Below are 11,839 nucleotides of genomic sequence, written 5' to 3'. Positions count from 1 at the left end.
AAAACAAAACAAAACAAAACAAAACAAAAACCCTCACTCTTGAGTCGCTCAGCAAACCATGAATCCTGCTCCACCCTGGCCTGTGCTGGGTGTGCAGACATGGAGACATGCCACCTTCTTGTCTAGTAAGGGAGCCAGTCAAGGAAGGGAATGATAGACCCTACAAAAGGTCAGCTAAAGGGCTGACGGAATTCAGAGGATAGAGTGTAAGAGGATCAAGGAGGACTTCATGGAGGAAGGGGGATTCATGCTATGTCTAGGTAGAGTTTAGGGAAAAGATGTTCGGGGCAAAGAACCTTTAGGGTAAAGGCATGAGGGTGGGTGGGACTCAGTGAAGAGGCCTGGCTGGCTAGCATGGATGCTGACGCATGGGCCATTGACTACCATGCTCACAGAGTCTTTGGCAGACACGCCCAATGCAGAGGATGGGGAGTCTGTGGGTCACTGCTAACACCTCAGAGTACGGAGTGGAATGAACTCTGGTTTTGGAGTCCAGCAGATGTGATTTTGAATCTCAGCTCTATGTCATCCTGGCCAAGTCAAGTCACGTCACCTCTTGGAGTTGGTCTCCTCATCCATAAAATGAAATGATAATCCTTCATAGTGTAGAGGTGAAAACCAGACCAGTAGAGGGTCCACAGGAAGCACTCACCAAGTGCCCGCTACTCGCCCCACCCCCCAGATTCATGCCAACTGGCCCACGCAGAAGGGCCCTGCCTGGGGCTTGTGACCAGGTATTTCTACAATGGCTCGTCCATGGCTTGTGAGACCTTCCAATATGGCGGCTGCCTGGGCAACGGCAATAACTTTGCCTCGGAGAAGGAGTGTTTGCAGACCTGCCGAACTGTGGGTGAGTGTGGGTCCCCTGCTCCTATGCACTGTGTACCCCCACACCCTGTACTCCCAGCAGACCCCCTGCCAACTGCATGGGGGGCCAGGAGAGGGTGCCCAGTGGCGGCACTCCAGTGCAAGTTTCCAGAAATCCTTGGAAGTCCACATTTGCATACCGATGATCCTAGGCAAGTCTCTTCTTTTGTGTGGGTCTCAGTTTTCCCATCTGTGAAAGAGGGACGAGGTGCTCTAGATGAGAGGCTGACCTGGCTCAGCAGTGGCAGGTTACGAATGCTCCACGCCCTCTCCACCCACAGCGGCCTGCAATCTCCCCATCGTCCGTGGGCCCTGCCAAAAGTCCGTCGAGCTCTGGGCATATGATGCTGTCCAGGGGAAGTGTGTCCTCTTCACCTACGGCGGCTGCCAAGGCAACGGGAACAAGTTCTACTCAGAGAAGGAGTGCAAGGAGTACTGTGGTGTCCCTGGCGATGGTAGGAGGCCCAGCTGGGCCAAGGGGCTTCCAGGGTCCAGGAGGGAGATCTCTGCTAGGGGCTGGGGGTCTAGAGAACTGGGCTTTGTTACTGGTGAACAGTCCATCCACTCTCTGGGCCTCATCTTCCCATCTGGAGAATGGGAAGCCTGGAGCCTTACCCCAGCTGGGAGGGGGCACCAAACTCTGGCCGAGGGTGTGCAGGTCAGGCTGTGGAGTGGGCTCTAACCCTGGTGCGGCCATATTCAGGCTGGCCGTGTTGGGCAAGTGCCCAATGGACCCTGGCCTTTATATAATATGGGATGCAGCAGCTGGCATGGAGGGGCGAGGCGGGTCACACTCAGTCAATGGCAGCTGCTAATAATGACGATGACACAATGACAGCAGCAGAACTCCAGGGAACAGCAGCCATCGAAGGCTTCTGTGCCTCAATTTCTCCCTGGGAAATAGCACCTAAACTAAATCAGATCATTCTGTGAAAGCCCTCTGACCAAGGCTCAGGCTGTCTTCCCTTCTCGGGGAGGCCTCCCTAGCCAGGCCCCACACCACTGACCCTCCCTGAGCCTCTCTGTGTCTACAGGGGATGAGGATCTGCTACGTCTCTCCAAATGATGCTCAACCGGTCTGCAAGCCAGAGGGCAGCCAGTGTCAGCCCCGTGTCCAGCAACCTGGGTCCAAATAAAACCAAATCGTGAACTGAGAGTCCATGTCCTCACTGCTCATTGTCATCGGAAGTGCCGTGAGATCAGGGAAGGGGAGGGAAGGATGAGCTGTGTAGGGGTACGCGTAACCCCAACTTTCCCGGAAAGTGTGTAGGAAATGTGTTAATAATAGGACTATCTTCAGTGCGCGAAGCCGGCCGTGCGGAGCATGGAACGTCACTGTTCTATTCACTCCATGATAGTGTGAAATGGGATCTTTCTTTTTCTTTTCTTTCTAACTATTTATTTATTTAGATAAACCTAGGAAAGGAAGGAGAAACTTCTGGGGAACTTGTTTCTGGGAGAGGTTTTACAGGGTCACAGTGACCATGGGTCAGAAGCCCCGGGGTACTCAGGGCAAACAGCCCTGCCATGCCCGAGGTTGGTCCCCTGAACTTTGCTGCACCAAACCCTCCTCCAATACATTCCTTCAGCTGCAGCCCCACCCCGTCCCTGCTGTCAGGGGCTGAAATGCCTCAGCCGTTTCTTCACTTAGTCTTGGGGTGCCTGCCCCTGGAGACCCTCCCTCTGGCTGTTTGTCCCAGAAGAGCATGCTCATTGGCCTTCACATTGAACAGCTGAAACCTGAACCCTCGATCCGGCCTGGCTTCTCCCCACATGGGAAAGGAAGAAGAGGGCTGGGCAGGGAAGGCCCAGGACTAACCTGGCCCAAAGCATGACTCCGGGAGCCTCCAGTGGACCCACTGGATCACAAACATCTGATTTGTAAAAGTCTCTGGCTAGCTGTGTCCACCCAGAGCCCTGGTAGAAGCTCACACCGAGGAGAGGTTGGGCCTAGCCTGGTGTGCTCCGCAGTGGGACACGGAGCGGCAGGAACCCAGGTGAGGGCCTCGCTCCTATCCTCCGTGGTATGCTAAGGACTGGTGGCTTTCGGTTGAGGGCCTGTCTCCCGTGCCTGCCGCCCATTTGCTTAAAAGACCTGCCAGGATGAAGAGAAGGAGAGTATTCCACGTCTCTTGTTGGGATGAAGCAGAGGCAAGGATTTGGGTATCAGAGGCTTGCTTGGGCATGTTAAGGCGCTCCCTGTCTCCGCCAAAGTCTAGAGCTTGGGGCCTTCAGGTCCCAACAGAGGACTGAGCTGAGTGGACACTCTGTGCTCATGGCTGAAGCTCTCGAGACTGAAGTGGGTGGGCCGGGCGCAGGGAGACAGGCAGCTGTTCAGGGAGAAGCGAGAGAGACCCTCCAGCCTGAGACACGCCAACATCACCATGTCCCGTGTCCAGACCCTGCTCCGCTCCGCATGCCACATGCATGAGGGCCAGCCATCGAGGGGAGGCTGAAGGTCCTACTCTGGGGAGGGACATCTGGAGGTGATCTGATCTGAGCAAAGAGGGCTAAACTAGAGGGGCCAAGCTAGGGGCGGGCTTCAGCCAATGGATGGGATGTTCAGTCCACAAGGCATTTTTTCAGTTCTGAATTCAATCAGAAACTGAGCTTCCAGGGCCATGTTGGGGCAGAGTGGTAATACAGTTCTGTGGTGCTGGACCCATGTGGGAGGCCCAGTGTTTGGGTCCAAGGGGTCCCTGTTGGGTGGGCACGTGTGTGTCCATGGTTTGGGCTGCCTGAGGTGGGCGTGGGGCACAGCATTGATCCTGCTGGAGCTGAGCGTCCCCTTCTCTCTCTTATGGGAAAAAAACAAAACAGAAACAAAAACAAAAAAAAACAAAACCCAAACCTGAGCTTCTCCATAAAAATCTGGTTTCCTCAATTTTTTGGAAAAGAAATAGTTCTGGTAGCTCCGGGCCTCGACACCAGCACTGAGCTGAGCTGACCCCTCCACAAGGGCTCTCCTTGCAGTGCACTGCCCTGCCTGGCCCTGAAGGCTCTGTCTCTGTGACACTTACTCCAACTTGTCAAAAGACAAAACAAGACAAAAAAAAAAAAACAAAAAAAACCAGTGAGTGGCAAGGTAATTAGGGTGACTGGATCCCACATGGCTGACTACGCAGTTTGAGTTCCAAGTATGCTGGTTTGAAAAACACACCAGGTTGGGCCAGCAGGTGGTGTGATGGTTAAGGGACAGGATTCCCACACGGTTGACCGTGGTTCACGTCTAGGACCCACAGCTTGAAACTCATGCCAGGCGAATGAGTGTGTGCGCCTACAATCCCAAGAGGAGAATGGAGACGGGCTTGTGGCATGGCCATCCCCCCTGGGGGGTGATTTTTCACTTTCTGTCTCTCCAGTGAGCACACACAACCTATAGAGAAAACACTCCTAAAAAAAAAAAAAGAAAGAAAAACACACCATGCACGTGACTGGGTGTGTGTGCCCAAAATCTTGAGAGGAGGATGGAGGAGGAATTGCAGTGTGACCATTCCCCATGGGTGGTGCTTTCTCACTTCTGTCTCTATGAGACATTTTAAAAAGTAATACTAATTTAAAAAATCCATGTGTCATGACTTTTCCCACCTCGGGTAGGATGGGAATGAAGTAGTCCTGGGATCCCAAGGCCCAGGGATTCGCAATGCTCATCTCAGAAGATGCCAGGAATCATTCTCAGCCACATGGGTGCTCTTTTCCTGAAGATTCACCTGATTCTTAAAGAGTGTCACCTCAGACTTCTTTCTTAAATGTACTAGTCACACATACTTGTTTCTGTTTTTTTTTTTTTTTTTTGAGAGGTTTTCGCTATAGGGTGCGTGCGCTCGACAGACAGAGACATAGAGACAGAAAGTGAGAAATCACCCCCCAGGGGGGATGGCTATGCTGCAATCCCTTCTCCTCCATTCTCCTCTCGGGATCTTGGGCACACACGCACACGCGCCCGGAGTGAGTTTTAAGCCACCAGGTCCGGGATGTGAACTGCAGTTCACTATCTGGGAGTCCAGCGACACAGCCATTACGCTAACTGCTGGTCCCACTTGTTTCTGTTTTAAACTAGCTGTGGCTGGGCTCGGCAGGGTGGTGGCCTTGGTAGCACGCTCCATCACAGTGTCAAATCCCTGGCTGGTCAGCCTGCGACATGCAGGGCACACAGGCATGACCCCGGGAGCCTGGTGAGCTGGAGGGCCGAGGAAGGGGATCAGGCATTATCGTGCTTTTGGGCTGTGTCTGTTTGTCTAACACGCATGCACACGTATTCCCTATCAGGAATAAAATAATAAAACCTACAAATACACGTGGCTGGTTAATAAAGAAACGTATCTTTTTGTTATTTGTTTTTTAATTTGTGAGAGGGTGCATGCACTTACCAGAGATTGAAGTGAGGGGAGGGGCTGGCAGGTGGCTTGGTGGTTAAGGGTGTTGGACTCCCACATGGCCGACTGTGTTCAAGTCCCGGACCTGGCAGCTTTCTCTCTCTCTCTCTCTCTTACTCTACCCTCCTCTGGTCAAATTGAAATAAGTAAATTAATTAATTAAGTTAAATAAAATAATTTTTTAAAAAAAGAAGTGAGGGGCATAGCCACGCGGCAGTCCCTTTTACTCCCTCTCTAAATGCTACTCCCTTAGGGAGCCTGGGCACGCACACACATGCACCTGGCCTTTTTCAAGCTGCCAGGTTGTGGATTCACCTGCCTTCACCATGTCAACGGCTGGCCCACTTTTTCCCTTTTTTAAACAATTTTTTAAAATCCAGAGGCTGGCCTCTCAGCTGTGAGGGCCCCTGAGCCACCCCCTGACTTCATTTGTGATGTTCAAGAGAGCAGGGAAGGAGCCCTCTGGCTACGGCACTTTTCCCCTTACACTGCATAGAAATGCCGCAACGAAACTTCAACCACACTCGGGGACGTCCACACAGATCAGTTAGCCTGAAACTCCCACAGAGGGATGGTTTTGTGGGCAGGGCTGATGCCCTTGGGAGGCTGCCTTGGCTCTAACAGCCTCAACACACTGCTACAAGTGCAATTAGGTGGAATTTCTTTAGATGATTCAAACAACACATCAAAACACACTGAAAGAGGGATCAGCAGATGGCATAGCAGTTATGTCATTGAACTCCCACATGGCCAACTGTGGGTCAAGTCTCACACTTGGTGGCTTGAAAATCATGCCAGGCATTTGTGCTTGTGTGCCCAAGATCCTGGGAGAGGAAGGAATTGCAGTGTGGCCATTCTGGGGGGTGATTTCTCACTTTCCCTCTCACTGTCTCTCTCTAGCAAGTGCATGTGCCCTAAGGCAAAAATCTCTAAACTCACACACGTGTGTGCTGAACATTAACATCACCCACATTTGGTTGGACAGCAGTTGATCAAGGGTCTGGGTGTCTGTCCTTTACTCACCTTGATGGCGAAATGGCAGTCGTCCCTTTACTTCCACCTCTTTAGGAGTTGTCGCCCTCCCACTGCTGCGCAGGCACACAGGTGGCAGGGAGGTGTCATCTCTGCAACTTGCATCGGCTTGACTCTATTAAAGAGAGGAGCTGATGTCCTCATAGCGCTGAGCAAGCTACCCGGTTGGTCTCCCGTACCGACCGCGGAGGTCGCTGATTTTGTTTCAAGTCCCCAGTGCTACCAGGAATCTGGTACAGCCATGGATGCTCTTCCCCATGGAAATGGACAGTTCTCACGACACTTGCCCCGCATGCTGCACTTGCCCCACACGTGACCATGGTGCAGGGCAGCCTTGGGCATGTGCCTTAGGCATTAGGCCCGTAGGACTGGGATGAAACCCGTTCCTCTTCCTGCAAGGAAAAACAGCGCTCCCTCCATGAGCATGGCCATGGGGCACACCTTCCATGGTTGTGTCTCCACCTCTTCCATCAAACGGCTGAGCTGGTCAGGTCTGGTTCTGGGTAAGGAGTCGACAGCCCCACCTTGCGTAGTGTCCCCCGTGGGATGGACTTGAGCTGCCTCCTGCTGCTGGCCCATCTCCACCCTGCCCTGCCCTGCAGGTGTCCTGCTAAGCGGATGGCATGGCAACCCAACCCAAGAAAAGAACAGCACACTCTGCCATCTTCCTAAAGGTTGTTTTATTGTAAAACCATAAATACAACACTGACATGAAATCATTTAAGCAACTGATCCTCTCTAACCGTTAAAGGATGTCTTTTTGCCTTGGCATCAACCAACTAGGAAATAATGTTGCAAGAAGTCAGGGGGCGGGGGAGGTACTGAATCCTGGGCTGGGGCTTTTGGCGATTGAAGGAACCAAGTGGAATTTCCCTCTTCTCCCTGGGAATGTTCCACTCTTGGACAAGAACAGACAGGTAAAAACAGCAACATTTAAACAGCTCAGTTTTAAATTTTATTACTTTGTAAAAATCTTTTTTTTTTTTTCTTCTTCCTGTTCCCTTCCTCCATTTGACATCAGTAAAAGTTTTCAACATCATGAAACTGATTTGGCTATAAATGGAGAAACGGTATCAAAACAAAGTGAAACGAAAAACCCAAAGGACAAACAGAAAACCCTAAATAATAAACCCTCAAGTTTGGTCTCGGGGGTTTACATATCACGACAAGAACCATCAACTCAACCCCCATGCAATGTGACTCCTCAGAGAGCTGCTGGATTCACACCAACGATATAGGAGACTGCAAACAACATCTTTGTTCAATAACACAGCAAGTGTGACACTAGGTAACTTTTTTTTTTTTTTTAAATACAGTACATGGTACACAGGGTCCCCAAGATGGCCCTGCATAAACCCCTCGTGAAGACTTGAGCCAAGCACTGGCTGTTTATAAAAATATTGTGTTGCTACAAAAGTATAAATTAATGCTACCGGTATTAAGAAATATTAAACACATAAAACTTATAAGGATTAAGAAAAATATTCATTAATACCTGTAGAAAACTCTGGCCTAAAAAAGATATTTTTTTGTGTTTGTTTTTTTGTAAATTTTTTTGTATTTTTTTTTTTTAAGATGACTTGAGTTTCTTGCACTCGAAGAGAGAGACACGGATGTGTCCGTGGTATTGCCTAGAACGTCGTAACTACTGAGAAAGGATGGGGGTGCACGCACGTGGTTACTGAGTAGGGGGCAGGAAGGACGGGGTTACCAAAGCTTTCTTAAGATTTACCTGATGTGAACGAATCACCGACATGAAGTTGCAGGGAAAAGAAAAAGGATCAGAACACAACTGAAAATAACTTACGCTTTTTAAAAAATATCTCTGCTTCGGGTGGTTGTACAAAATGGTTTCCTGATGCGTGGGATCTGGGTGGCCCTGCGTGTGGCTCTTGCTCTCTCCTGGCTGGCGAGGCCCAGTCCCACGTCAGTCCACGTGCTCGCTCACCACTTGGGAAGCCACCCGCCCTGGCTGGGCGGGAGGGGAGGACCTAAGCAGAGATCGGCTGGCACCTGGGTTTGTGGGAGGAGCTCCTCCTTCCGGCTGGTCTCAGACCCCATCATCTGGGCCAACCTGGAGTTCAGGAAGCACCACAGGAATCCCAGGCCCCTGAGGTTGTGGACAAGGCTGGGCTGTGCCCCTTTAAGGAACTTTGGTTCGAAGAGTCAAGGTGCCCAGTGGGACGCGTGGGCGGGCAGGGCCCTCGTGGGTCATGACGCTAATGCCTAACCTAGCAAATTCTCTGTCTAGGAGTTAACTCATTAAAGTGACACCGCGGTGGTGACGGGGCATGAACGTGTCAGCCGGTGATCTGACGCCTTCACCTACATCGAGTGGGAGCTGCGGCCTCTTTGCAGATACCACTGAGCTCCTTCAGTGAGAGCCAGGGCTCTCCCGACCACGATCCTCAAACCCACACGAGAGAGGAAGAATCCCACCAGCAGAACCCTCCAGAAAGCCCTGGGAAGGGGACGCTGTAGGGAGGGAACATAAGAGGGACAACACTGTATCATTGGTCCACCATAACTGGCCTAGCAAACATTAGCCACAGTGAAGGGGAGCTGGGGACGGCCTCCTTCTCAGTCCTCCCACCGGCCCAGCTGGCTATGGGGTCTGGAGGAGCCCTGCAGGGCTGGGAAAGGACCCTCCCATCTGCTGTCTCCAGGGGACAGCCTGAGCCTGATTCAGTCTCTAGGTTTTGTCTAAACTTCAACCTTTCTTGGAGCCCACCTTCAGACACATGCCACAGACAGATACATCACTACCGTCCCTACGGCAGGGCAGAGCTCTGATCTTGGAACCTGACTCAGCCTACGCGGTCAGGGGGCACTGGCCGTGCCCTGTGCACCTCCTCTTCCAGCACCTCCATCATAGTGGTGAGATCTGGGTAGTGTCCCCCCTCCTGGCCATCTCACAGGGCCTCCGTCTCTGTCCACACCAAGCTGCACTGCAAACTCTCCTGGAGGCTCCAGAGAGGAGGGGCAGTATCTCTGACATCGCTCCAGGTGCCCACTCTTCATGGGGTCCAGCCCGAGTCTGGCTTGAGCAGGTGGCCTTGCTCAGGAACAGGGGCCTCCTAAAGACAGAGGTCTGGCTTCACAGTGGAAAACGCACCTTGCATGGTTTTTCTTTTCCCCTAGTGTTTCTTGAAAGTGCAGAAGATAAAGGGGCAAACTGAAAGAGAAGACTTGGCAGCCTTCACATCTGGCTTCCAAAATAAATCCTGTCCTAGAATCCTGGAGACCCACATTGCACCCAAGTCACTGGACCAGCCTTCATTCAGCACTAAGAAACCTTGTACTCTTCTCCCGGTGAGGAACCAGTCCCCAAATGCCAAGTGTAACGCTGTCAGGCTTCCTCATCCATGATGCAGCAGGTGGCTGCCCACGCCGCGAACACCCGGAGATGACATTGAGGCAGTTTTGCTCAAGCAGTGCCTGTTTTGTTTCCTGGAATATAAATGCCACTGGAGGGAGGCCTGGCTGGTTGAGGTTGACCTTGGCATTGAGAAAAGCAGACCCAGGCTGGGCAGGCAGGTCCACTTGTGGCTGGGATGGTGCTGTTACTCTTAGCGTACCTGCGACCTCTCCGGCTACTCCAGATCTTGGGATCAAGCATGATGCTGTGGCCCTGGGCTGGCCTTTGCTGAACCAAAGGGGACGAACACCTGCTGAGTGGAGGTGCATGTTCTCCACTTTGCCTCTTAAGTCCATGCATGTCAACAAGGGCCGCTTCTGTCCTGGGACTCAGGGCTCAAGCAAGGCACATTGTACCCAAGTCAGCAGGCAACGCCCCGACAGCTGAGACATGCCAGAAATGGCCCAGCTTCTTGGTCTCCCAGTCCCTAAAAGCCCGTGATGGAATGACCAGCAGTGGGAGGCAGATAATAAAGTCCTCTCCAAAGTCAAGGCCAGGTTTGACGCCAGGAGATGAACTGGAAGAGCCTGTCACGATCCTTTGGCTGAGCTAGAATTTGGTGCGGCGAATATTGCTGGAAGTAATGGAGCCAGTGGCTGGACCTATGAGATCTTTGGGTTTTATCACGCTGTTTGCTGCAGCAGGATTTGCTGTCTGAGAACGCAGACTGAGAGGGCACCTTGATACAGCCTTTCCTGTTGGTGAGACCAATTCCTGTGGAACCAGAGATTCCAAGAGAAAAATGACTGTTGTCACTTGTGATGTATGTGACTGAACCTTCAAACCTGCAGAAGCAAGCCAAGCCCCAACATTGAGCTGAGGTGAAAAGGAAGGGATGGGAGGGAACGGACAAGATACCTAGCGCTTATTATACTTACTCTTCTTTCTGGAGGACAGATATCCCATGCTCCAAAGAGGAGAACGCTATGTGCTCTAAACGTGCATTTGCCTTGGTCTCTGAGGGCTCTGCAGGAAAGTGAAATGCCCATTCTCTTAACACCCCAATAACGGGGCCCCATTACCAAAGTTGTACTCCAAGGAGTGCGAAGATGGGCACCGCTACCCTTACTCCCACACAAGGTGGGCTGTTGCTGTCTTCCTTAAGTGGTTCTTCAAGTGGTTGGTCAAGCTGGGTGGGCGGGGCCTCTTGCTGTAGGCCTCTGTCAATCATCAGCGACACTGAGGCCACTTGCTGGAATGCCCCCAAAGGTCTCATTGAACAGCCTACTGATGTTTCCATTCTCCCTAGGAAGCGGCAGTAGGTTCCTGCTCCAGTGTGGATGGCAGCTCTTCTGATGGTGGAACTCCAGCTGGCAACGTCACAGAACTTCTCCAGGAGAGGAAGGGGCATGGTGGTTCCTGAGACCACGGCTTGCTGGAGTGAATGTGGAACGGCCCACATTGACCCACTGCAATCTGTCCGACAGTCTGGAAGGGGGAGCTGGGTTAGTTCTCAGGAGGCAAAAGCGTGCAGGCTTGGCCCCCAAGGACAGTGTTCTAGGTCCATGATCCTGAGCCTTCTGGAGTTTTCGAACCAACGCTACGCCCCCGTCTCTGCCGGCGAGGGCTGCAGCACAGTGCTTTTTGTAGTCGAGGTATCTCACAGTTGAGTGCTTGGTTACTGGAAAGGGCGCAGTGGACTCTGCCAGCCCCCAGGATGGTAGAAGGTGCCTTTATAGATGGGGCCCCATGACGGTGGTGATCCTCAGCCCGAAGCCCTTAACATGACCATCCCGACCCCTCTGCTGCAGTCACCTGAGAGATGTGGGACCACCAGCACTTTATTCACGGAGAGGTGGGTAGGTCAATGTCGATCCTGACGGAACCGGTTCTTGACAAGGGACTGGGGTGGCACCATTTGGGCTGTGCGTGGAGAATCTAACCACATGGGGCTGAGGGACCAGGGGAGAAAGGCCCAAGACAGCGTCACAGCATCAAGCTGAACGTGGTCGTATGCCGTTTCCTCCCTCCCCCAGCACCCCAACTGCCTGGCCCACAGGGCCCAGTGCTCAGCTGCTGCCCTGGAAGGAAGGAGGTCTGAGGTGTGGTGTGGAGACCCTTGAGGACTGTGGGACCACAAGGTCCCGGGGACCTGGGCAGGGGGAAGAGGCTGAGGTGTGGCAGACACGGATATGAATCAGCTCAG

At 52.3% G+C, this 11,839-nt stretch overlaps 1 protein-coding gene across 1 annotated transcript in view; it reads left to right on the top strand.

Annotated features, from left to right (window-relative positions):
* Window positions 1-2,023, top strand: part of AMBP (alpha-1-microglobulin/bikunin precursor) — a gene marked incomplete at its 5' end in the record, with an annotated part of 16,835 nt that extends 14,812 nt beyond the window's left edge. The window contains 3 exons of the mRNA XM_006142812.1: window positions 683-850; window positions 1,149-1,322; window positions 1,902-2,023. Of these exons, the coding sequence (XP_006142874.1) occupies window positions 683-850; window positions 1,149-1,322; window positions 1,902-1,933 (374 nt within the window). The remainder of the gene's footprint in view (window positions 1-682; window positions 851-1,148; window positions 1,323-1,901) is intronic.
* Window positions 2,024-11,839: the final 9,816 nt, after the last annotated feature.

The sequence above is a fragment of the Tupaia chinensis genome, unplaced genomic scaffold (assembly GCF_000334495.1).
Source record: "Tupaia chinensis unplaced genomic scaffold, TupChi_1.0 Scaffold000081_1, whole genome shotgun sequence".
NCBI lineage: Eukaryota > Metazoa > Chordata > Mammalia > Scandentia > Tupaiidae > Tupaia > Tupaia belangeri.
This window is presented reverse-complemented; position numbering and strand designations above follow the sequence as displayed.